We start from the raw sequence: 21,416 nt of genomic DNA, 5'->3' as shown, positions 1-21,416 counted from the left end.
TGCAGCCCCTGGGTGCCAGCACAGGCTGCCTGCAGCCCCTGAGTGCCAGCACAGGCTGCCTGCAGCCCCTGGGTGCCAGCACAGGCTGCCTGCAGCCCCCGGGTGCCAGCACAGGCTGCCTGCAGCCCCTGAGTGCCACCACACACACTGCCTGCAGCCCCTGGGTGCCAGCACAGGCTGCCTGCAGCCCCTGGGTGCCAGCACAGGCTGCCTAGGGCACCTGAGTGCCAGCACAGGCTGCCTGCAGCCCCTGAGTGCCAGCACAGGCTGCCTGCAGCCCCTGAGTGCCAGCACAGGCTGCCTGCAGCCCCGGGTGCCAGCACAGGCTGCCTAGGGCACCTGAGTGCCAGCACAGGCTGCCTGCAGCCCCTGGGTGCCAGCACAGGCTGCCTGCAGCCCCCGGGTGCCAGCACACCTGCCCACCCCAGCGTGGCTGTGCCTCCCTGCCAGGCTTGTGCCCAGCATGTGCCGGGGTGGAGCGTGGCTGCCGGCAGCTCCCAGCTGCACCAGGGAGGAGGGATGGATGGGGCATGTGGCTGCTACTCTGTGCTGGGAATGGGGTAGTTTAGGGGCGTGACTGCTCCTCTGTACCAGGCATGGCCTGGTTGGGGGTTGGCATTCTTGGCTGGAGGAAGGAAAATGCCTCCGGGGTGGGTGACTGTTGCTTGGTGGCATTGTCCCCAGTGCCCTGCCCCAGGGCAGCATTTCAACAACCCCATGCACTCAAGGTCCCTTTGGCTTGGTGAGCCCTGGGTACAGTGCAGCTGCTGTGTTGGGGCAGCATTGTTGTCCTGGTTTCATGGTGGGGAGGTGGGTGCCCAGGTCCCCTGATGGATGTCTCTGGTCAGAAGAGTGGCAGCGTCAGGATTTGAATTGAGGTCCCAAGTGTTTCTGTCACTGTCCCCAGCACACATCCCTGGGGCCACAGTGTGACAGGGGATCAACATGAGGGATCTGCTTTGCTATTTCTTTTTTTTGTTTGATTGGGTGGTTTTGGTTGTGGGTTTTGGTTGTTTTTTTTTTTTTTTTCCTTGGTTTTGATTCCTGTGGGGTTGGTAAAGAAATGAGTAGTTGTTTTCAAGTTGGGCTGTAACACCCTGCAGCAGGTGGAGGAGGTGGCAGACTGTCTACGGCATCTCTCACTTTGAGGGGCCAGTAGAATTTATTGATGTTTTTGAGCAGAGGGAGCAGTACTTATTGCCAACATCTGGAGGGCAGCTCTGCTGTTCTGACAGAGCGAGGCTGCAGGGGCTTGGGACAACTTGTGCCTGGGAAAGCCCAGATCAAACTGGGCCCAGATGAGCCCTTGTCAGATGTGACGTGCTGGTGAGCAGGGTGGGCAGCAAAGCCCACGATGATCTTGCCTTGATAACCTGCTGAGTGTCAGCAGGGCTTGTCCAGCACACAGGGTGCACGCTGGCTCCTTACACAGGCCTCTGGGAGCTGGGATGTCTCCAGGGAGTGGGGATGTGCTGGTTCTGGCATCCTGCAGCCACAGGGATGGCACATGTCTGACCTGTGTTGCTGATCCCTGTGCCTTCCTCTCCTGTTATTCAGTCCTGTGGATAAGCACAGCCCTGCAAAGTGGGACAAGAGGCTCCTCATCATGGGCTTTTTCTCCAGTGGGCAACATGATGGGGGTTAATTTGGGTTGTTAAGCTCTTTTCCATGTTAGGGGGCTTGTTCTGCTGTGCCCCTCCACAATCATGGGTTTGCTGCCATGCTCCCAGGAGTGCTGCTGCGGGAGCTGTGGAGCTCTGGTGGAGTGGTTGAGCCCAGGGACAAGCCCCAGTGAAAGTCCCAGTGTCCAGTGAAGCTGCAGGCTCATGTTTGCAGCCGCAGAACCTAGCTGATGCTGTGCCAGCTGCTGGAACAAGGCTGCCTATTTTGGGCCTGAACCATTGGAGGGCTGTTGCTGTCACAAGATGTCTGCAGGTTATGTATTCTAAGTGGAATTGGAATACAAATCTTTCAGTTCTAACCCAGGAGCAAAATTGCCCAAAAGTCTGGATTTTGAAAACATGTACATTTATTATTTGAAGAAAATCGGGAACTTACCTTTCCATTTCTGTCGCATCTCTGTTTAAGGTATTTTGCTGCTGTGTACAGCTCCCTTCTGGAGCAGGAGCCCATTGGTTTTCATCCACTGTCTGCTGCGTGCTGCCAACATCCAGCAGGCTGTGAGCTGCTTGTGGCCACTGCTGTCTCTGGTGGGTCACCTAAACAAAAGGGGCTATTGAAAACCTTTTGCTTTGTTCAGGTGCTGTCTGCTGGAGGAGACAGGCTGTGAGTGTGAGGGCTGGCCACAGGCCGGAGGAGCCTGCCTCACACGTTCATCCTTTGCGCTTTCTTTGCACTGATAATTCTCCTTGCTTGAATTTCTTCTGCCCCCAGAATGAGGACAGGGGTTAGAGTGGAGGAAGGCTGCACTGGTGATCCAGGGAAGTGGCGTGTCTCCTGTAGACTACATCTGTGTAGCTTGGTTGCTTCTGCATTTGGAGTGCTCAGTTAATGAGCAAAAATGGTTTTATTAAGCTTTCTGTGACAAGCTTCTTCTGTGGGCTGGGTGCTCGACCAAGTGGTGGTGGTTTGTTTTTTGGACTCTGGTGCTGAGGCTGTGGAGCAGGTGATGCGTGGGGGGAACCCAGAAGGGGACAGCACTGCAGCACAGCATTGCTTCTCAGAGGCAGGTTTTACTTAGGATGTGTAAAAGAAGGGTAGAGTTGTGCTCATTATCTCTGGGCTTGATGGATTCAGCAGAACTAATGAGGAAAATACAGGAAAACATTTACTATAAACTGTTGCTAAATGAAATAGATTTGAACTGACACATGCAAAAGACCAGTTGTGCTAGGTAAGAAGCTGTTACTTTAATGGATGCTTTTTTCAGCCCTGACTTGCACAGATATGCCTTCAGAGCACTTTGAGCATGTGAAGTGCTAAGTGTTAGTCTAGCAATAATAAAATAGTAACGACCAAAGATTGAGGAGCCAAACTCATGGTTCATCAGGGACTCTTCCCTGTGGAAGAGAGTTTGAATGGTCTGAGGTTGGTTACTGAGGCCGAAGCTTAACGTAAATGAGAAACACAGGTTGAGTGGTGGAGGGGTAACAGGAAAAGCACAGCTCAGAAAGTGCAGCCTAAATAAACCAAGTGTCTTACTCTGAGCAGTTTCAGTGGGGGAGGTGTCTCTTGGGCTTCTGGGCAGAAGTGGGTGTCCTTGAGATGAGGCACGCTGATCTGCTCAGCCCCTTGTCCCCAGGGAGTGGGAAGAGGAGCTGAGTTTCCAAGAGGGGTGAATTTAAAGGACATACAAGCTCTTGCTGCTCAAACACGTGCTGTTCTGACTGTGACAACCCCTCTGGAGCCTGTTTGTTAATCCCTCTGCTTGCCCATTCCTGGTGGATTTGATTGTATAATCTCAAGTATTGTATTTAATGCAGGATGAAGGCTAACATAATAAGCTTGACCAGTCTTCCTGGTGGCATGAAGGATGTGCAATTTTAGTTTAAAAAGTGCTTCTCTTTCATGTTTCTCCACTTTGAGCAGCTCCCCATGCTGTTGTGCTTGCTGTTTCAGTGCCCTGCTGGGGAAGCCCTGGTGGGTGCCAGACCCTGGGCTTGTGTGGAGCGAGGAAGGGGGACCCATGCTGGGCTGCCAGGGCTGGGAAGGGCTTTTGGGGGAGAGCTGGGCAGGTCTGCCTGTGCACATTGCCTTCAGCTTTCTTTTCCAGTTGGGGTCAGCATGACAGGGTTGGGGCTGATGGAGTGATGATGGCCATGAGCTGGGCCAGTTGTGGCTGGAGGAGGGAGCAGAGGAGATTTAGAGGGGAATCACACTGTCAGCTGCAGGCATCCAACTTTGGTGCCACTGCTGGAGCCGAGGCCGGAGCCTCTGAAGACTCACGGCAGCAGATGGTTGGATGGCAAGAGGGGCCTGTGGTTGTTCAAGCCGTTGTCAGGCTTTGGCCTCACTGTAGCAGAGTGGCTGTGCCTGCAGGCCAGCAGAGCCCTGGTGCTGTCCCAGTCTCTGTGTCCTCCTGCTGAGGTGGGCTCTGCAGGCAGCAGCTGGGCGGGTGTACGTGCAGTCTGCCCAGGGCTGCCACTGCCACAGCAGCAGATGGAGCTTGGGTTTTGCCCTCTGAGATGATCTGGGATGCCGAGTGCCTCTTCCAGCACTCACAGTCTCACACCTCTGCTGGTTTGAGGTCTGTGGCTGCGGTGGAGGTGAGTGTGGCTGCTGCTGCTGAGCCGCAGGGCTTTGGCCTGACCCAGCTGTGCCTTTTCCCAGCCATCAGTCCTGTGCTTGCTGTCTCCTGCCTTCTAGCGGTCCTCAGTGCCCTGTCCCCTTCCTTACCTCAGCCACAGTCCCATGGGAGGCTGCCAAGAGTGAAATTTAGGAGCTGGCAGGAAAGAAAAGCTTGGAGTCAAGAGGAGAGAGAGGGAAGAATGAGTTTTCTAAGAGTGATAGCTCCCTGCAGGCACAAGGTCTAGGTGGCTGCTGGGAGCAGAGGGGTGTTGGGATAGACCTTTACTGGTGTCACATTAGTGACTCACAAAGTACCCTAGCCCAGGGCTGGCATTGGCAAAACACAGCCAAACTCCCACTTCTTGCTTGAGGAACTTGTCTTAGCAAACACTGAAAGCAGAGTGCAAGTCTCACTTTAAGCCTTTTTTTTGGTTTTTTGAGAGTGTCTGCTGTGCTGCATGGATACTGTACTCTTGGTAATTCTCGAGAAAAAAGTTCTCTAGATTCATTTTGCCAGAGATTCTCAGCCTGAGTGCCTTGACTGGCCACAAGTGCACATTGATTTGCCTCCTGTTGCCTAAAAAAATATGATGGGAAGTCTGAGGAGCTCTGTGCTAATGCCTGCCCTTGAGCAGCTGGAGACTGCTTACATCTCAAGTGCCTCAACAGTGGAGTCCTCTTCTGAGGATGACATTTTCCTCCAGGCATCCCAAAAAGCCTGGTTTTGACAGGTCTGGTTGCGACACTGCAGCAGATAAACGAGTGATTGTGCGTACAAACTGCTGGGGGCCGGGGGAGCTCCGGGGAGAATGCTGGGGCTGTGTGCTTGGTCTGGGCTCTGCCCGACACAGAGCAGGGCTTGTACTCTCCCTTAGCATGATGCAGCCAGGCTGGCTTGGCATCACTGGCCGTGTCCATTCTCCTATGCAGTGTTTCCCCACTGGTTTTTAGCCTGTCGCTACTGTTCAGTGCAAGTCTGTGTCCTGCTATTCTCTTCAGACAGTATCCTAATTATTCTGAATATTCGCTCTGCAGTCAGAAATTTCCCTGAGTCATACCTAAATGTTAATAAAAGCCTAATGGTTTATGTTAAGGAAGGCAAGAGATAAAACTAGAGCCCTTTTATCACAGCCTTTAATGGCCTGAAAATGTCAGTTGTGTGGGAGCAGCTGCCAAATTTTGAGCCTATGAAGATGATGGCTAAGTCCCACAAATCAACAAGTTTGGAGCGGATTATCCGATGCTGGCTGTGTCATTTTCCCAGGACTCCAGGCACGCTGGAAGCCAACACTTTAATCCTCTCAGATACGAAGTCAGAGAGGGGCCGGGCTCCCCTCCTTGCTCCGGAGCTCTGGAGCTGCTGCAGCCAGCCAGCATGGCCTCGTGGAGGGCAGGGGCTCTGGGCTTCCCTTGCGCCGCAGCTTCTGAGGCACAAATTAGCTCCAGCTTTGCTTGGGAACTATTTTTAAGGTCACAAACACAGGATGCAGAAATCAGCGCATTTCATGGTTTTCCTGAGAGCTGCCTCACCACTCCTCTTCCTCCTTCTGTTTCCAACAGACTTCCTTCCCGAAGGGACATCCTGCATGCCCAGGGCTGGGGAGCTGTAATGGAAATTCTGGGAAATCGCTTTTTATGCTCCTTATAGGCCTGGGATAAAGAACTGAACTCACTCTGTGAAGACAGCTGAACTCTTGAGCTCTGATGTGGCTGGAAATCTTTTATCTCTGTCCCATTTTGTTTCTGCAATTGCACTCAGGGGTTAATCTGAGTAACCATCCTCTTAGCTGTGGCCCCTTGATTTGAATTCATTTGCATCACTTGTGAAGCTTTGCAGCAACAGCACAAATTGCAGTGTGCAGGGGCACAGCAGCGTGTTCCCCTGTCCTGGCAGGGCAGAGCTGCTCAGCTGGTGCTGCCTGTGGCAGTCCCCAGCTTCGCCCAAGAGCTCCTCATCAGCGACAGAGGGGCAGAGTCTTGTGGGCAGGAGGTTTTGATCTGGAATCAGCCCACAGTTCTGTGAGTTACTGAGTACCCAGAGCGTGTCAAAGAAAAATAGAGGCAATACAGTAAATGCCCACGGGGAGTTTTAAAATGCAGATTATAGAAAGAGATTGGTTTTGGAAGAAAACTTAGCCTTTGCTCTTTTCCCACTTCAGGATAGGGCTGCTTGATTTAAGAAAGAGTGAGATTTAACCCTTCCACTTGTGGATGGCCTTCTATTCCGTTCATCCAGTGCAACTCCCCAGCTGTGGTGACTGCCGGGTGCCTGCAGAAGGATGTGACTTGGCTGTATCCTGTTTACTGGAAACATGATGGAGTTAGCTGTCCTCTTGGTGCTGTGGGGTATGGGTAGCAGCAGCACAGCATGTCATCCCTTCTTTGGACCCGGGAGAGGGAAATACCATATGTCTCCTACCCATCCGTTTGTTGGAAGATCTGATGTCATTTGAAGAAAGGTGTTTCAGAGGAAGGATGTGTGCAGCCAAAATAAAGCTCGGCCTGGGTTAGAATAGTTACATCCTGTTTACTATGGAAAACACTTTGCACTGATATGAGCTCTGAAATACATGATTTATAAGCAGGCAGGCGCTGCAGATAAGGGACTTCCCGTGATTTTGGCCACCTGGGAGAAGGAAGGGCCAAGTCTTTCAGGCTGGCAGGCTGTGATGCTGGTCCCAGCTCCTGTGCAGCTGCCATAGAGAGGAGGTGCTGAGCATCCCTTGAGGTCCCAGGTGGCCGGAGATGCCTTTATGCCTCAGTTTCCCTGCAGGAAAGAGCCTTGTAAGCTTCAGGTGGTGATATTCTTAAAGCATAATGAAGAAGAGGTAGAGATAACCATCCCTAAGACAAGTAAATAACCCCAAGTGAGTTTCTAAATAGCTGTTTGTGAAGGGAAGGAATCATTAAATCAGAAACATGAATGGCTTGCCATGTCCTCTGTATAGAATCAAAAAAGTTGTGTTGCTCAGTTACAGAGAAAACATACACATTTAAGAATTTGGGCTGTGATTTTACTTTTTACTAGAATGAGATGCAGTAAAACTGCAGAATGCATTTAGCATTGCATCCACAAACTTGATCCTTGAGTCTTGGTCCCCTAAGAGCAGAGGTACAGCTTTGAATGTGCTGCCCCATTTGGCACTCGTCTGAGCAGAGGAAGTTTTTCACATCAGGCTTTTGTCACTCCGTGCCTGGCGCAGCCAGCGGTGGCCACGGGCTCGGGGGGGCCCAGGGGACCAAGGCCAGGGTGGTTTTTGGAGAAGACCCAGCCTGTCTCTGGTGGCACTGTGGCTGTGCTGGCCCAGCAGCAGGGATATGAGCGCTGGCTGTGTCTGCAGCAGCAGGATCCCTGTGGTCAGGGGTGCGTGCTCTTGGCAGAGGCTGCTGTGGGGTGTGACTGCTCTGCTGGGTAGCCCAAGTGTTTGCTGACCAGCTGCTGCAACACACCAAGGGCTGGCTGGCACCCACAGCTCCTGGCGAGGTCTGCTGCTGTCCTCTGCATGCAAGGAGGAGGAGTGGGCAGTGCCATGGCCTGCAGTCCCCATGCTCACTGCTCCCTGGACCAGTTGTGGCCGTGACAGGGAGGTCACTGACCCCCTGTGGGTGTCTGTCTGGGGCTTTGTTTCTTTTGCTGGTGCAGGGGCACCATCCCTTGCTTATGCGTGCAAAGCCCCATCACCTTGCATTCCCTTTGGGTTTTAGCATGTTTCTTCCCCACTTCTCCTCAGCAACGTGTTGCTGTGGTGTGGCACCAACCCAAGACACGGTGGTGGCTTGGGGGCAGGTGGGCACGAGGCAAGAGTTGCACACCAAAGTGGGATGACCCTGCAGAGAGACCTTGCCTAGCCTCACCCTCCTGTTGCAAAGCCTAAATATTTGCTTAATCTTCTGAAGTGTCTGGAGAGAGGAGGAGCTGAAGCTTTAGCCTGGTTCTATTAATGAAATAGTGATGATGACTTGGGAATTAGTATCCAGGCCCTGGTGTAGTCCAGGGAGGAAGGACTGTGCTGAACAGGCTGGTGGTCACCTTCTGCCTGGTGGAAACTGCATTCCCATTCTCTGACAGATACAGCCTCAAATCCCTGTGTTTATTCTGCTTAAATTCAGAATTCTGTCAGCTTCTGTGGCAGTGCTATCTGCCTTATGACTGGATTCAGAAAGGCACAAATGTGCTTTGTCCTTGGGGTGTGGGCTGCGACCTTGCAGGCATTTCTTGCTGGAATTTTGTACAGGCACTTCCCACAACTGGGGCTTGGATGGTGGGTACCTGTGGGTACCTGCTGCTGCTGGAATGCCAGCCCTGCCAAGGAGTGTGACAGTGGGGTCACAGCATCCTCTGGGCTAAACCTGGGGTCACACTGTGGATGATGTGGTAATGGCCCTTGAAACATGCTCATCATTTGAAGGGCTCCAGCTGCACCTGCTGCAGCTCAGAAAAGCTGCTGCAGGAGTGACTGCAGGTGAATCGTTGGCAGTGAGGCTGTTGTGATGTTCAGGCACTGTTGAATCCATCCAAGTTGTCTGAGCAGAAATTACATGAGAATCTCAGAGGATTTGGAGTGAGGGGTCATAAATCTTGGGTGCATCTTGGCAGGGTAGTAGGAATATTTGCAGTTCCACTTGCAAATGCTGCTGTCATGCAGCAAATGCACTAATTAATTTAGCACAGGAGAGTCAAGTCTGTTGTCTTGCTTTCGGCCAAACAAGTCAAATGCCTGTTCATAGACACAGGTCAATGACAGGTTCATAGACACAGGTCAAGTCCTTAACCACTGCCTTTGCCTTGGCCCCTGGCAGTGAATGGATGTGGGAGCCCTGCTGTCAGCCTCGTGCCCCCTGTGCCAGCCCTTGTGGGTCAGCTCAGCAGCCAGGGCCAGCTGCATTTTCCTGTGGCATGGCTCAGCAGTGAGGGCTCTAGGAAGGCAGAGAGGGCTCTGAGCAGTCTGTCCCAGTGCTGCTGAGGGGCTGGCAAGGGAGCACGCCGATGTTTGTGCAGCCTGTTGATGTCTGTGTCTCTCCCCAGCTGCAGCCGGAGCAGCTGGACTGTGGAGCCGCACACCTCCAGCACCCGCTGGCCATCCTGAACCCGGTCACAGCCACCCCCATCTTCACCTACAGCGGCCTGACCGCCGTGGCGGTGGCCAGTGTCAACAACTACACGGTTGTGTTCCTGGGCACGGCGAGCGGAGGACTCCTGAAGGCAAGTGGGGCCCGGCAGCAGCAGCGTGGGGCAGCACAGCTGGGGACAGGGTGGGTGTCGGGGCTCCCCCTTCCAGCACCCCCTGGTCTGCCCAGAGGGGGACATCTGTTGTCTCCTTCCTTCAGGCAATGAAGAAGTCATTGGGTATTGCCATAGCCTGGACAGTGATACACGCTGCCTGATGACTGGTGGCTGATAATCACTGCTCAGGGCTGCCATGTGAGCGGGATGTTTTTGATAAACCCTAAGCTGAAAATGCTATTGTGCAGCATTGAATTATAAATTAATTTTATTAAACTATTTTATTAATTATATTAATATAATTTTAAAACAATACGATTATATATGCAACATAATATAATTTTAATTACAATGTTTTGTTATTATTTAATTCTTGAAATTATTAAAATTATTGAAAGCTCTTCTAATAAATTCTCCCTCTGAGGTGCTGGCTTTTGAAGACTCCATGTAGACAGGGGAATCACAAAGAGATTCTTCTTCACAGCTGAATCCAAAGCAGGTGTGAACCCGTGGTGGAGTCTGTTCTAAATAACATGTAAGAGGTGATGCAGGGTGATGCAATGCCCCAGCTCTGCAGCCAGGACACAAGGCCAAGCTCTCAGTAACCTTAGTGCTTGAAGTTTGCCAGAGAAAGTTTTGATTCCAGGCAGCCACAGCAAGTCTGGTAAACTGCCAGTATCAAAAGTCCATAGAGAAGAGGGGGAAAAGGCCTGGAGCAGAGACAGCTGATACCTGCTTTATCTCTGCCTGGGGAGACTGATGCATAATGTGGAATACTGGATCAAAATACTTGGATAGAAGAAAACTTACCCAGTTTTTTCCCTTGCATCTCGGTGCTCCCGGCAGAAATGTGGGAACGATCACAATCACAAAGAGGCTCCCTGCTTTGATTTTTGCCCCCAGGGGCAGGTAATTTGTGAGGGTGGGAGGGAGCTGGCGTTGGGCCAGGCGCAGCAGGCTGGGGGGCACATGCCACACGCAGAGCAGCCTGTTCACACGGCATTAACAGCTCTGCTCCATTATCATCTCCGAGAGACCAGCCTTATCTGCAGTGCCTCCATTAGGGAGAGGCTCCTGGCTACCCTGTGCTGGGATAATTTGCTCAGATAGCTGTAATCTAATTCCACAACACAGCTGCATAACCAGAAGCCCTTCTACCTTTGGGGCTCCTTGCTTTTTGGCACGGGACGCAAGGTACTTTGCGTGAGGAAATCATTCAGATTTGTGGCCTGAGAAAAGACAGCAGAGGGGCAGAAATAGTGCTTGCCCAGCTCCTGCCAGCAGCAGTTAGGGCTACCAGGGACATGTATGGCGAATTAATGCAGTTCTGGCTGCAGACAGGCATTTGGTGAGGACCAATCTGGCCATCATGAGAGGGTCAGCAGTGCTTGGGCAGCGCAGCCGTGCCAGGGGGCAGTGCCCTCAAGGGCAATGGTGAGAAGGAGGGCTCTCTCCTGATGTGTGCAGGTGTGGAAGTGCAGTGTGCAAGCAGATGAGTCCTGGTGTTACCCAGGACGTGCTCTGCTCCCACCAGCACCCAGGGCAGTCTGTGTGCTCCAGCCACCCCAGCTGCTCCCCTGCTGCACCAGGACCAGCAGTCACTACCCCTCTGTGCTGCTGTGGGAGCTCTCCCCAGAGCCTGCAGCCCCCTGGAATCCAGGGAAATTGCCTGTGTGAAGAGGATGTAGGGTGAACATGCCCAGGAGGCAGAGGGAGCCAGACACAGGTGCCTGTAAACAGCCACGTGGAGCCCATCTCAGCAGCGAGGGAGAGAGGATGCAGTGGGGAATGTCAGGGCTCAGTTCATGGACTTCTTGGGTGATACCAGGGAAATAATTTAGCTTCTGGCTAGCCAGCTTTTAAAATGGACAAAGCAATAGTACCCTTTTTCTGCATAGCTCTCTGTGCTATGTTTCTTAGCAGAGAGAAGCCTGAGCCTGTGCTGTCATACTGGGGTGTGTCAGTGCTGCTCTAGTGTAAGAATTAATTAACCTATGTTAATTAATTAATCCACATTTAGACAACAGAGGCACACTTGGTCATTACAATATTGCCTTCCCTTGCTAGTAAGAAGGCCAGAATTTTCTTCACTCCCTTTCTGTTTTAAGCTGAAAAGTGACTGTCACGAGAAATTGTGTAGCCCCATTGTTATTTCCTCTCAGCAATGCCACATTTAATTTACTGAATTTTCAAGTCAAATGCCAAGACATTCAGAGAACTGAAAGGCAGGCTGATGCTGTGCAGCCTCCTCCATCACTGCCAGCACTTCGGCTGGTGATTCATGAGGCAAGGTAGGACTTGGCGCTCTCGTGGCAGCTGCCGTGGTCTTCTGGAGTCAGCAGGGATAGAAGCTTCTTCTGGCTGGCAGTGACAACACTTATTTTTCAAATATGCAGGGAGCAGGAGATGCCATGCTGTACAGCCCTGTTGCTGATTTTCGCTGTTTTTCATTAAGTTTTGGGAACTCGATGTTCCCTGTACAGAATGTGAGTGTGTATGTGATGAGGCCTGAAGGCTGGTGCCACTTGGGTGAGGGTAACACAAACGCTGCTGTGCCTGTTGGATGAAGCTGTGCAGGGGTAGAGCCTCCAATCAGTCACCTTCCAGAGGGACCAGGGACAGTGAGGGTCCTGCACCCCTGAGCAGGGCTGGGGCTTTCTGGGCCGTGCCATGCCTGCCCAGAGACACAGAGCTGACTTTCCATGACTTTCCAGGAAAGCTCTGTGTGTGCAGCCTGCAAAATGTGCAGAGATTCACAGTGCTTGACAGCTTGGGGCACCACTGAATACCACTCTGGTTTTTATTTATAACCAAGGAGAAATAATCTTCTGCCCTTAGTGTTTGAAAATGGTCTCAGTGAGTGGCCTCTTCTCTCTACAGATAAACCTGGACAGCACGATGAAGGTCATTAGCAGGAGATCCATTTCAGTGGCTTACGGAGAGCCTGTCCACCCCATCATGCAATTTGACCCTTCTGATTCCACTTACCTCTACCTGATGACCTCTTACCAGGTGAGATCTTCAGTCCTCAACAAACCAGTTATTGGAGCACAGCATGCATTTGATTTAGCTCAGAGCTGGGAGCAGAAAGGGGGTGAGAGCCAAGATGTTCAGAGCTTTGGCTGTCACTGGGCTTTCTGGAGAGGTGCCTATCTATTCTCCTGTGCTGGGTAATAACACCATGCAGCCCAGCTTATCGGGTCTTTGTGGTGGTCAGGTAAAAAGAAGAGTGAAAGATACTGAAACAGATTGCACTTACAGGAGTGCAGAAATAAGCACAGAAATAAGCAAAGGTTGTTCCTGTACAGAAACCCCAAAATGACAGTACATGGTCTTTAGGGAGGCTTTCAGGAGATCCTAGGGACAAAAGTCTGCGTGTCAGAAGTGGTCCCTGGGAGGTTTCTGCTCAGTGCTTGGCAGGAGGGCTCTGCAGAGACCCGGAGAGCTGCAGCAGGTACAGACAGGCGGTCCCATCTCCATCAAGTTAACAGAGTAGGAAGATGAGAGCTGAGTGCTCCAGGCACTGAGGGTTTGTCCTGAATTACATTTTAATCTGTCAAAACAGATGCACCACCCCAAATGTTACATGTTGCATTTGTATTTTCCGAGCTCTAATTCCCTGCAGATTGGTCATTATCGTTTCACAGACCCCTCCCAGGAAGCCTCTTCAGCTGATGGCTCTGAGTGGCTCATCTCAGCCCCTGGCTGGGCTGTGCCCTCCACTCAGGCTGCTCAAACAACTGGTGTGGTGCTCGTGGTGCCTCCTCTGACTGCTCCTTTTCCAATAAATCTGATGAGTTAGTTTCTCTTTGGTGGAGAGAGCATCCTGGGAAGCTCCCCAGGAGCTTGACAGGGTTGGGGTGGGGTTGCTGAGCCCTGCAGGGCTGGGGAACAGTGAGGTGCTGTGAGTGAAGTGGGGCTCTGGCCAAGGAGCCTGCAGCCTGGACTGTGCTTGCCTGGTGGGAGCCCTTGGCACCTCACATTTTCAGTCCCCACTGTTCCAAACCAGTCAGGTTTCCTTCCCAAATGTTTAGAGATCAAAGGAGGTGAGAGCAGAAACTAACACATGCTTTCCCTTCCAACTGCTGCTGCCAAGTGAGTCCCCAGAGGTACTTTAATTTTTTTCACAAATCAAGGTTTCTAGACTGGTGCTGGTTTCTGATCTTTGTGTAAACAGCCAGAGAGTGCTGGGCTGTGTCTGGAGAGGAGCTTTCTGCAGGTCTGGGTGAGAGCTTTTCACAAGAGACGGTGAAGCTGTAAAGCTGTGTCCATCTGACACCTCTGAAAGGTGCAGTGTCACATTCTGTAACCTGGTCTCACATGGCTCCTGCCATGGCACCAGCTGAAAAGGAGCAGCTCAGCCCAGCCTAGCCCAGCTCAGCTCAGCTGGCTGCAAACCCTGTGGTTTCCCAAGCCCTAGGGCATCATTCCTGTCTTGGGGCTCATGGCCTGGCTTGGACAGGCTCTGGGGGCCCCCAGTGGGCAGCAAGTGGCTTCCTGGGCTCGTCCCCATGCCAGGTGGCCATGGCACAACTCCAGCTTCCAAGCCACGCCAGGGATTGCTCCTGGTGTGCGGGGTGAGCTTGCTCCAGGGGAAGGGTGCCTCGGCCCGAGGCGCTGGTGTCCCTGTGTCCAGCTGCGTCCGGCCGGGCGGGGGTTCCGTGGGGCTGTGCCACGTCTGGGAGCAGCTGTGCTGTTGTTGTGCAGATGACTCGGGTGAAGGTGGCTGCCTGCAGCCAGTACTCGACGTGCGCGGAGTGCCTGGCCGCCGCCGACGCCTACTGCGGGTGGTGCACCATGGAGACCAGGTAGGACCAGCCCCGCCCTGTCCAGGTGTGCTCAGCGTGGCCTTGGCCCTCGGCCCGGGCAAGAGTTTGTGGTGCCCTCTGCCTTTCCCCACGGCCACACGACCAGCAGTCCTTGTCCATTCCTTACAAAATACCTGCTGTTAGAAAGTGTTGCATCTGGCCCAAAGGGTTGGGATGCTCTTCAGAGCCAAGGTTTCACCATAGCTGCATTGTCATGCCACAGGCATCTGCCAGTGCAAAGAATCTCTTGCAGGTGTCAAACCATGGGACTGGGAGAACCCACCCCCTGTGAAAGTCCATTTGCCCCTGCAGATCTCATCTATTAGTAGAAGATAATCACATGCAAAAGGGAATATTCAAAATTAGATTCCATATTTGCAAACTGAAGATGTCAGACAAAATGTCATTCTCTCCTCCTGAGTTTGGGTTCAGCCTGGGCTTTTCCTGCCTTCCTCAGTCCTGCTGCTCCACTGGTGCTGTGGGAGTACATGTTGTTATCACGGCAAGCAGACACTTAAACCATAGCAGCAAATGTTAAGGCTTAGCTGCATGGATAAAGGAGAAACATACAGACACAAGATTTTCTCTTCCCTCACAAGGAATTCAACATTTTTATCACGTGTTTTAAAACTCATCAACCATGAGCTGTTCCTCTGTTCGTTGCAGGTGTTCTCTGCAGCATGAGTGCACCAACTTCACAGGGGCCAACTTCTGGGCGAGTGTGAGTGAAGGAGTGCAGCAGTGCCCTTCCATGACCATCCTGGAGCCTGAGATCAATATTGACAAAGAGAACCCGGTGCGTTTGCTGCCACTTCCAAACCAATCCCCTGCAGGATCCATAGAGCCACAGCCTGCTCCCAGGGTGGGTGACCACCCCTGCTCCTCCTGTGGAGCAGCACGGCTCCTCGTGGCCTGGATGTGGTCAGGGGGATGCTGAGCTCTGCTGCATGCTGCTGCATCAGGCCAGGGCTCTCGGGGTGACCTGCTGCACCCCGGAGCCTGAGCCAGCTGGATGCCAAGTCTGTAGGAAAACAGCACCCAGAGCTGGGCCTACAGGCAAAAACCACCCAGAGCTGCTGCACCAAACACACAGGGGAGGGTCGCAAAATTTCAAACACAATCAGCTGCAGACAGCTGAGTCAACTCATTTCCTGGTTTTGTACTGTTGCTATTTAAAAGTATTTTAATTATATTTTAAAGGTTTTTTATCAAAATATTATTTGTTTCAAGACAGAGCCTGTCTGTGGGCTTGTTTTGGAGTTGCCTACCTCTGAAAAGCTTCTAAAATGTTGACCATTTCTAAATATAATTTTCTGTGATAATAGCTGACTTTTTTGTCTAATGTAGGCCCTGATAATACAAATAAATGGAACTATCCCGAACTTGAATGGAACGAATATTTCATGTGACTATGGAAACAGCATCCGCACGGTAGCCAGAGTCGCTGGGGATTATGTAAACCAATTTATTTATTGCAGTTTGCTTCCACACGAGAAATATCCAGCATTTCCTGATGACCAAGGTATGCAAAAGCAAACAAGATGTGTTCCTTCTAACCACTTTTGTGGACACAGTTTTTAATAGGCTTTATTTATTTTTTCAGTTGTATGTGCAGTTAAGACATACAGGGAAGAAAAGCCCGAAGCTGTGTCTGTTTTACAGGGCATATGACTCTGAAGTGTAGGAGTTCCACCATGTTTACATGAATTGATAGTATTTCAAATCTATCAATTTTTGTTTTAAACATCAGAATTTAAATGCCAGTTTATCTGGTTTGAGCTTCTGCTTTAGATTTAGTATGTACTAAGCCAAAAATGTTCTAGCCCTGGTCAAATAAAATAGTTTTTTATATTGATATTTTCAATTGCTTTGTTCAATTTCCCTCCAAAACACCCGCTGCCTTTCAGGAGAGTTCTGGAGGAAGAGCGAGTGGGTACCTAAAGGAGCTCAGTAACTCCTTAGTCCCATTTTTCAATCAAAAGCCATCCAGAGGTGTCCAGTGTCCCCTGCTTGCCAAAGGGGATGCCTGTCGAGGCTCCATGGAGCAGCCTCCAGAGGAGATGAGTGCCTGCGGATGAGGCTGAAGCCAGCTGAGCTGCTGGCTGAGCTGACCAGATCTGAACTGGCCACTTAGTGATGCAGTGGCCCCTCTCAGTGCCTTTGGAGAGGTTTGATGCTTTAGTCCAGACTTGAGTGCTTGTAAAGTTCTCATCCTTCAAGCCTGGAGTTAATGTGCCGTTGAAGATGGCTGACTTCAGTAAGGGGAGAATTAGCTAGTCCTTTTGAAAATTCCACTTTTCCTAGGCCCATTTGTAAAGCTGCATTGCTTTCCTCCCAAACTATCCAAAGAATGGGAGATCTTTAACTGCTCTGTATTGTTGGTTTCAGCAATGTCCAAATGAATTTCTGGAATTCAGTGCACTGATTTATTGTTTGTATTCTGAAAGAGGCATTGTTTCTTCTCTCTGGTGCTTATATGGCAAAATTGCAATGAAAAAAAAAAATAGGCAATTCTGCGGGGAGGGAAGGTAGTATGGTGTGTTGAGCAGCCAAAAAAGGGATTTCCCCTCTCTGCAGGTTTGTTGGCACAGGGGAAGTGAGCGGGATTTTAAAACATGGTAACCAACATGTTTTAATTACCACATTTTAAAAATTATAGTTTAGCACCAACTGTATGTGAAGACAATAATTAAATCTGGTAATTAACACTTGCATAACATGCTGGAATTTTGTGCTGAAAGCCACCATGTTCTTTTTTGTGAGAGTAATGTAAGTGCTGATTTAGGAGGGAAGAGCTGAATGTCAAAGGAGAAAGGATGACTGGTCCAAGTTCGGACATGCAGCTCGGAGGAAGCCCTAGAGAAAACAAATCATATATAGCCCTTGTTTTCCCAAGGGTCTCTCTTGTCTGCTGAGTGTGAGTGTGAGCAAGGGGCTGTTGCAACCCAATATTCTTTGGCTTGATTTTCTCAGACCACGTGGTCGTTGAAACTTCTCTCCGGGTGAACAACAAAAACATAATCCGGGCCAATTTCACCATCTACGATTGCAAAAGGATTGGGAACATTTACCCCAAGAGAGCGTAAGTGTCCCCGGTGTGCAGGCAGGGAGCCACCGTGGGCAGGTGGTGGCAGGGCGAGGGTGGCACGGGGGTGACACTGGTGGGGCACTTTGAAGCTGGGAGGGTGCCAGCACAAACCCTGGATGAGGGTTCTGCTCTGTGGGGTTAATGGGGGAGCTCAGCTCCTGAGAGAAGGCAGCTGGGGGCCTGGGCAGGATTTGGCAGGATTGTGGGACATGTGATGCCAGAGGAGGGTCCTCAAGCCATCTGGACATGTTGGGTTTCTTTTAAACATAAATGATATTTTTATATAAAGCTTGTTCTGTTAACCCTTCAGCAGCAGGGGTGGCCTCCCCAGCAATCTGTGGGCACTGGGGAAGGGAGAGTCATGCTCCCTGGCTCCTTCCAGCCCTGGAAGTCACATACCCCCATCAGCTTGAGGGGGCTCTAGTGGCACACACCCAAACCCATCCACCTCTCAGGAGCGTGGCAGCAGGACCTGACCACAGGGCCCAGCAGCGCTCCCATGTCTGTGTAAACAGCAGGGAGAGGCTTAGTCAGGCTCCTCAGAGAGACAGATGAGGGAAAGAGCATTTTTTTGGGGAAAAACATTTTTTGCTAAGCAGAGGAAGGTGGCTCTCAGTCTCCTGTGGCCTGAGGCCGGCCAGGGATGCCTGGGGGTGATGGGCTCTGGCCACATTCCCTGCCAGCTGCCAGGGAGAGGAGAGGATAATCCAGCACTTGCCATGGGCTTTTCTAGGCACCATTAAAGGGTGAACAGAGTGAAGATGGGTTGCAGGGCTGAGGTGTGGCCCCTCTGAGCAACCTGTAGTCTGCTTTCCTCACCCTGCCTTTGCCATTTCAGGTGCACCAGCTGCCTCTCAGCCAGGTGGAAGTGTCACTGGTGCCCCTCCTCCTACAGCTGTGTCTCCAACCACTCGCAGTGTGAGGATGCTCTGCGGATGGAGGTGAGCATTGCCCAGTGCTGCTCGGGCTCCGAGCCCCCTCGAGCAGTGGCCAGCACCTGCTGGCTGTGCCTTGTGCCCTGCTGGGTTCTGTCCTGTGCCAGAGCCTGGGGAGCCCTGCAGGGGTCTGGCACACGCTGGCTGCTGGGGCAGTGGGTGCTCATGCTGTGTGTGCTGCTCCTGCCTGGGACTTGGGGTGTCAGTTCCAGCAGTGACACTGGTTGACATCAGGGCTGTGGGCTCACCTGGGGACTGCCCTGGCTTAGTCCTGGATTGGCAAAGGACTAACTTCCTTGGATCCCCTGCTCCAGAGGTACAGTTGGGCTGGATGCTGACCTGCTTGGGCATGTTTGTTTTCTCTCTGTGCCTCCTGCTGATCTCGTGAGCAGCAGAGGTGCTCTGTAGCCCTGGAAACACGGGGCTTTCATCATGCAGTTGGAGCTTTTGGTAAACAAACCATTGCTGGTGCAGCTGCACCTGAGCACGGCTCTGCAGGGAAAGCTGCATCCTACCAGCTCCATCCGCAGCATCTTGGACATTCTGCCCGTTTCCTCTGATCCAGATGTGAAGGATATAGTCAGCCAGAAGCTCTATTTCTGGTGGTTGGTGAACAGCAGAAGGGGCTGCAAGATGACAAGTTAATCATTCCTCTAAAGTGTATTTCTCTGGGAAGCTGTGCCAGCTCTGGTGACATGCAAGGACTCACCAGGCCAGGGGAGGTTTTGCTTGAAATTGTAGCTGTGCTGGTTTTATTTTAACTCTTTTTATTTCCTTGGAAGAGGCTTGGGACTGAAATTTCTCTCCAGTTGTTTGCTTTGCTGTTTTGCTTCCCTTATCACGTTCATCTCTGTTATTTAATCTCCTTGTTTAGGCAGCACCAACTATGCTTGGTTAGATGAGTGTCCTGACAGAAGTGAAATATTTTTTCCACAGTCAAACACGCACTTCCAGGTAGTTCTCTGACCCCTACCTCGGTCTAGGGAGGGCAGGAGAGAAATCTCCCCCTCACTGCATGTCTGGTCCCAGGGATGTGTCCAGCTGCAGGGATGTGTCTGAACGGGCATCTCAGCACGGGGAGGGCAGGCTCAGCCTCTCCTTGGAGCAGCAGCAACACTGGCATCAGTGGAGCCACAGCAGGATAACCTTTAATGCAAGCGAGAGGAAATCTTGCTTGCCGCAAATGATTCTGCATAATGGACCAAGTATTGTGTTGTCTTTTTACCCCAATGGCTCCACTGTCACAGGCATTACTCTGGATGTACCCTGGGGCCATGCACAATCTGGCTTCATTTTCGCTGTAGTTTCGCAGTGTGATTTACGTCTCATGAGAGAACAGGACGGGTTTGTCACATAGACTGGAATTCTGAGTCAGCTCCAGTGTCTGAGACATCAATTTAAAACAAGAACAAAAGTAAGGAGACAGATGACCTTTCAAAATAATTTTTCAGTTTCACTTAAGCCTTTCACTGCAGCTGCCCTACGGCTGCAGCCCCTCACTGAAGCCCTGCAGCTGCTCGCCCCTCTGTCCGTGCACACGCAGCCTGTGCCCCGCAGCGCCGCCGTGCAGGGTGGACACCCTGGGGCACAGACCCTGCGGGTGCTGCCAGGAGCGAGCAAGGCAGCGGGTGCAGGCACGGCTGGGAGAGGGTCACGCTGGTGCATCTGCCGTTGGAGGAGGCAGTGCCTCCTTTCAGAGTTATTCTGGCCCTGTCACGGCCAGAGCGACAGCTGAGGTGCAGGTACACGGTCACTGTGCACCTGGCAGTACCCATTTCCCAGTGAAATGAATCTTATCAAGGACTTTGATGGTTCCTCTTCTCTTGTTGCTGAGGATGCTCAGCACGCACCCACCTAATCCCTTTTTTTCCTTATTTTTGTACCTAGCAGAAGAAAATTGACTGTCCTCAAATAGTACCTGCCCCTTTGGAGCCAATGCCCACGGGTGTACCTCAGGACATCATGATCTCACTGGCCAATGCAACTTTTGCTAAGGTAAATGAGTTCCTAAAGGCATTGGGAAGGTTTGGACAGGTGTTTGGGGGAAATAAAACTCCCTGTTCCCTTGTGGGTGTTTGCTCCACCACAGAGCATGCCAGTGTCAGCTCTCCCAACCCCACATCCAGCCTGGCCCCAGTGCCTGTGCTGAGGAACAAGGACACAGCTCTGAGTGATGGGCAGGGAGCCCTGTCTGAGCCACAGTGTTTGAGTACAGCATGGAAGCATTGTTTAACTTCAGATTGTCAGAGCTCATTTGGTGTGAAAATGTCTTTCAGGACATCACTACAGAGCTTGTTTGATGTGAAAAAGTATTTTTTGTGAAATTTTCTGACATGCTAATTCTAACAGCAAAAAGCAGGAGTGGACATCAAATGTTGCCTTTGGAGATGTGCTGCATGCCAGACAGAACCAGAGGAATTTGGGGCAAAGAGGCTGAGCACTGGGAAAGTGCTTGAGTAAGCCCTGGTGTTTGTAGAAAGCTGCCCTGAGTAATTTCGGCTCAGAACAACAGGGCTCATGGGGCCAGGTTTGCCTTTGCCACTGCTGATGATTCCAGCATCCTGGGCAGCCAAGTGGCTCCTTGTTCGTCAGCAGAGGAGAATTTTGGAAGTGCTGGTGGAGCTGTTCTGGTGTGCTGGAGGGTGCTGCTGGAGGCTGGGGAGACGCCACTCCCACCATACCTCCTTGCCCTCAGCACAGGGGCAGAGCAGACCCTCGTGCCTCTATGGGGTGGCCTTTTCCTGCACAGCTCCAGCCTCCAGGAAGGAGGCTGTGACCTCTGCAATCAGCAAAACAGGGTGAGAAATCCTTCTTCCTGTCTGGATGCTGGAGGTGGCTGAGGAGGAAGCAATAGTGCATGGAACCCACAGGAAATGGAGTCAGCAGGAAAGGGGCAGCAGGAGAGGCTCTGGCAGCCTGACTTCCTTCCATCACCTTCTGCTCATTGTCCCAGGCTGCCGGGGAGGATTTCTTCTCCTCCCCCCTCTGGAGGAACTCACAAGTGCTGCTGGGAGCCTCAGAGACGTGTGCCCCAGCCCCTTTGCTGCAGCAGGGGCACTGCAGGGGCACGAGGCCGGGGCTAGGGGCAGCCTGCAGAGCCAGAGCTGCTTGGG

At 51.8% G+C, this 21,416-nt stretch overlaps 1 protein-coding gene across 2 annotated transcripts in view; it reads left to right on the top strand.

Annotated features, from left to right (window-relative positions):
• Positions 1-21,416, top strand: part of PLXND1 (plexin D1) — a 68,484-nt gene that overhangs the window by 8,166 nt on the left and 38,902 nt on the right. The window contains exons 2-9 of one of the 2 annotated variants that reach the window (XM_036390902.2): positions 9,275-9,451; positions 12,353-12,484; positions 14,180-14,280; positions 14,947-15,076; positions 15,628-15,802; positions 17,254-17,362; positions 18,207-18,309; positions 20,194-20,298. In XM_036390902.2, the coding sequence (XP_036246795.1) occupies positions 9,275-9,451; positions 12,353-12,484; positions 14,180-14,280; positions 14,947-15,076; positions 15,628-15,802; positions 17,254-17,362; positions 18,207-18,309; positions 20,194-20,298 (1,032 nt within the window). Of the gene's footprint in view, positions 1-9,274; positions 9,452-12,352; positions 12,485-14,179; positions 14,281-14,946; positions 15,077-15,627; positions 15,803-17,253; positions 17,363-18,206; positions 18,310-20,190; positions 20,299-21,416 lie in introns of both variants that reach the window. The other variant, XM_036390901.2, reaches the window with a different exon arrangement.

Source organism: Molothrus ater, chromosome 11, assembly GCF_012460135.2.
Source record: "Molothrus ater isolate BHLD 08-10-18 breed brown headed cowbird chromosome 11, BPBGC_Mater_1.1, whole genome shotgun sequence".
Lineage (NCBI taxonomy): Eukaryota > Metazoa > Chordata > Aves > Passeriformes > Icteridae > Molothrus > Molothrus ater.
Note: the sequence above shows the minus strand (reverse complement) of the source record. Positions and strands in the feature narration are given on the sequence as shown.